This window comes from Montipora foliosa, chromosome 2 (genome assembly GCF_036669935.1).
Source record: "Montipora foliosa isolate CH-2021 chromosome 2, ASM3666993v2, whole genome shotgun sequence".
NCBI classification, from domain to species: Eukaryota; Metazoa; Cnidaria; class Anthozoa; order Scleractinia; family Acroporidae; genus Montipora; species Montipora foliosa.
In genome coordinates this window covers 44,363,510-44,366,009 of record NC_090870.1, presented here as the reverse complement: position 1 = coordinate 44,366,009, position 2,500 = coordinate 44,363,510, and the positions used below count along the sequence as shown (strand labels likewise).

Below are 2,500 nucleotides of genomic sequence, written 5' to 3'. Positions count from 1 at the left end.
ATCTGGCCTGCTTGTTACAATAACGCCCCAACGATACAGATAGATAAGATAAGATAATCTCGACATTACATTCAATTTTATGCTATCGAGGAGAGCTCATATGGGATTGCCCGACTGGTCAATAATTATTAAATAAAGCCTCATTAAAGTAAAAAAAAGTTCTAACTTACTTCAATGTTTTTTTGATTAGTTGCACTGCCGTTTGCAAACTTCTTGTTATACTCAACAACCTCGCTGAGTATCTGAGTTGATATTTTGATATCTCCAGCCATCATCGCTTCGTATCCTTTCGGTTTAGTGAGAACAGATAACTCAGAAATCACATTGGTTATTTGGTCACTTGATGGCAAGGATAAGTTGAACAGCTTGTTAATCTAGCAAAAATTGAAACACTTTATCAAGAGCTGTACAGTAAAATGTTCGTACAATTACTGAGAGTCACAGAACCTCAGTGTTATGCTAAGATTTTCCTTTTAGACCTCTTTACATTGGAACCTTCTTCAATTAAGCTAACATTTCAAAGCAGGGTCTTACAAAAAAGATTCTAAAAAAAATCAATCAAATAACATCTTGTGTGAGGTACAACCGCACAAACACGTTGTCACAGACATTTGGAGACAACATATCATCGTGTCAATATTTTTTATATGGAAGTAAGAACCCGTTTTAAAGGCTATCCTTTTGTCCTGTGAATTCCTCTGTCCATTCGATTCATCATTGAAGGAGCAAAGGCAAGTTTGTTCCTTGATGAACAACACCGACCAATTGTGCCTTCGACTTTGTCATTTTTTGCTTTTTCAATACTTTAGGCAATTGTAGCCGATTGGATCTCAATACTATCATTTTCTTGTTTGCTTAGCAAACGACATCTTTTAGTAAGATGTTGTAGTAATTTAATCTACTATATATCATGACTATGGATGTGGCCAATAAGAGAACTTTTGCTACTTTCGCGACCGCATACCGACAAATCAAATCCTTTTAATTTACTTCCATGCACTTCATGTTTCTTTGTTTTTGTACTATATTCTATTTGTGTAAATCATTTTTTATACTGTAAATCAATAAAGAAAAGAACGAGGAATGAATGATCTGTGTTGCCAGATCTAAAGGCTTACCTAATAACCAAAACATATACCCAAATTAGGAAGCTAAAAAGATACGGAAAAAACAACAAAGCGGATACACTACTACTTCTAGGAAAAGGATGCAGGAGAAGAAAGTAAATTTGAATCATATTAGCCAATCCTGTAAACGTGGTTGGTATAATCACAATTATGGAAAAATCAAGCGCGTGAATGTGAGATTATTTCTGGGTCTTTGGTTGGCAATTCGAACACAAAACCCGAAAAAAGACTAGTATTCTATCGCAAATTTTCCGTAGATTCTCATTTTTTACGAAGGATTTCAATGCGCAACACGCGGGGCGAAATCCGTTTGGATTTCGACGTCCAACGTACACCCACTTAATAATTACTTGTTAAGATGACGAAAAGTTGATTTCCGTACTACAGGCTGTAACTGTCCCCAACAGCTCAGTGGTAAAGCATCCAAGCTAATGTTTGGAAAGTCTTAGCTTCGACTGCCGTTAGTCCTATCCGAAAACCAACGAGCCATTGTCGAAAAATTAATCACTTATTATACCTTAGAGTGATAAGCAAACCTTTTCTCTCAGCTGATAAAATTCTTTACTGCTGCAGTGACGATAATCTGGATAGCCCCAGACGCCATTTTTTAAACACCTCCTTGTGGACTCGCCTACAAAAGCGCATAATATATAACGTCTTATTTCGGTTGCATTCATCTTCACATAACAATGATTACGCACAAATCTGGTGTAGCTGCTCGAAGCATAGGGCCCGTTTTCAAGTTGACTTCAGTGGCTATTGGCAAGAAAACTACAACATTACGTTTTGGTCTTCATTCATTCGATGCAAAGACGTCTTTTAGTAATTTGAATTTTGACTAAAATAGCGTGGCACTGCCCCTTTAAGCACAAGCAAGTCGTTTTAAATGTTAACGTTGATGAGAGTTACAGGGGCACCCAACGACCAATTTGTTGTAAAATGTATTATTATACCCCAGTTAATGAAAATAAATGTTATTAAGGCATTTTCAGGTGTTTTTCAGTGTTGCTGGGAAAAAATTATCTGTTCCTTTTTCCCAGCAAGACACACAAGAAATTTCCCAGCCAGCTAGATAAAATTGGTTGGTTTCCCAGCCAGCTGATCAAATTTATTTCCCAGCCAGGAATTAAAGTACTTAATTACTTAATTACTTACTTAATTAATTAATTAATATATATATATATATATATATACAAATAAATAAATGGAAGGAATAATACTACTACTACTACTACTAATAATAATAATGATGATGATGATAACAATAACAATACTTATATTGATAATGATAATGGAACGATAATGTAAAACACACAGCTGTAGTTCTTGTGTTAGTATGATACTCTACATGTTCCGCTGTCTCGAGCAGTTTG

General features: G+C 35.4%; 2 protein-coding genes across 3 annotated transcripts in view; both read right to left on the bottom strand.

Moving 5' to 3' along the window:
• Positions 1–2,500, bottom strand: part of LOC137991719 (adhesion G protein-coupled receptor B1-like) — a 25,133-nt gene that overhangs the window by 21,470 nt on the left and 1,163 nt on the right. The window contains exons 4-5 of the mRNA XM_068836754.1: positions 1,664–1,758; positions 171–374 (exon numbers count right to left, since the gene is read on the bottom strand). Of these exons, the coding sequence (XP_068692855.1) occupies positions 171–374; positions 1,664–1,758 (299 nt within the window). The remainder of the gene's footprint in view (positions 1–170; positions 375–1,663; positions 1,759–2,500) is intronic.
• LOC137993237 (uncharacterized) overlaps positions 2,338–2,500 on the bottom strand; it is a 10,726-nt gene continuing 10,563 nt past the window's right edge. The window contains exon 3 of one of the 2 annotated variants that reach the window (XM_068838961.1): positions 2,338–2,500. This exon is cut by the window's right edge and continues 1,260 nt beyond it. The gene's annotated coding sequence lies outside the window, so the exon portion shown is untranslated. The other variant, XM_068838960.1, reaches the window with a different exon arrangement.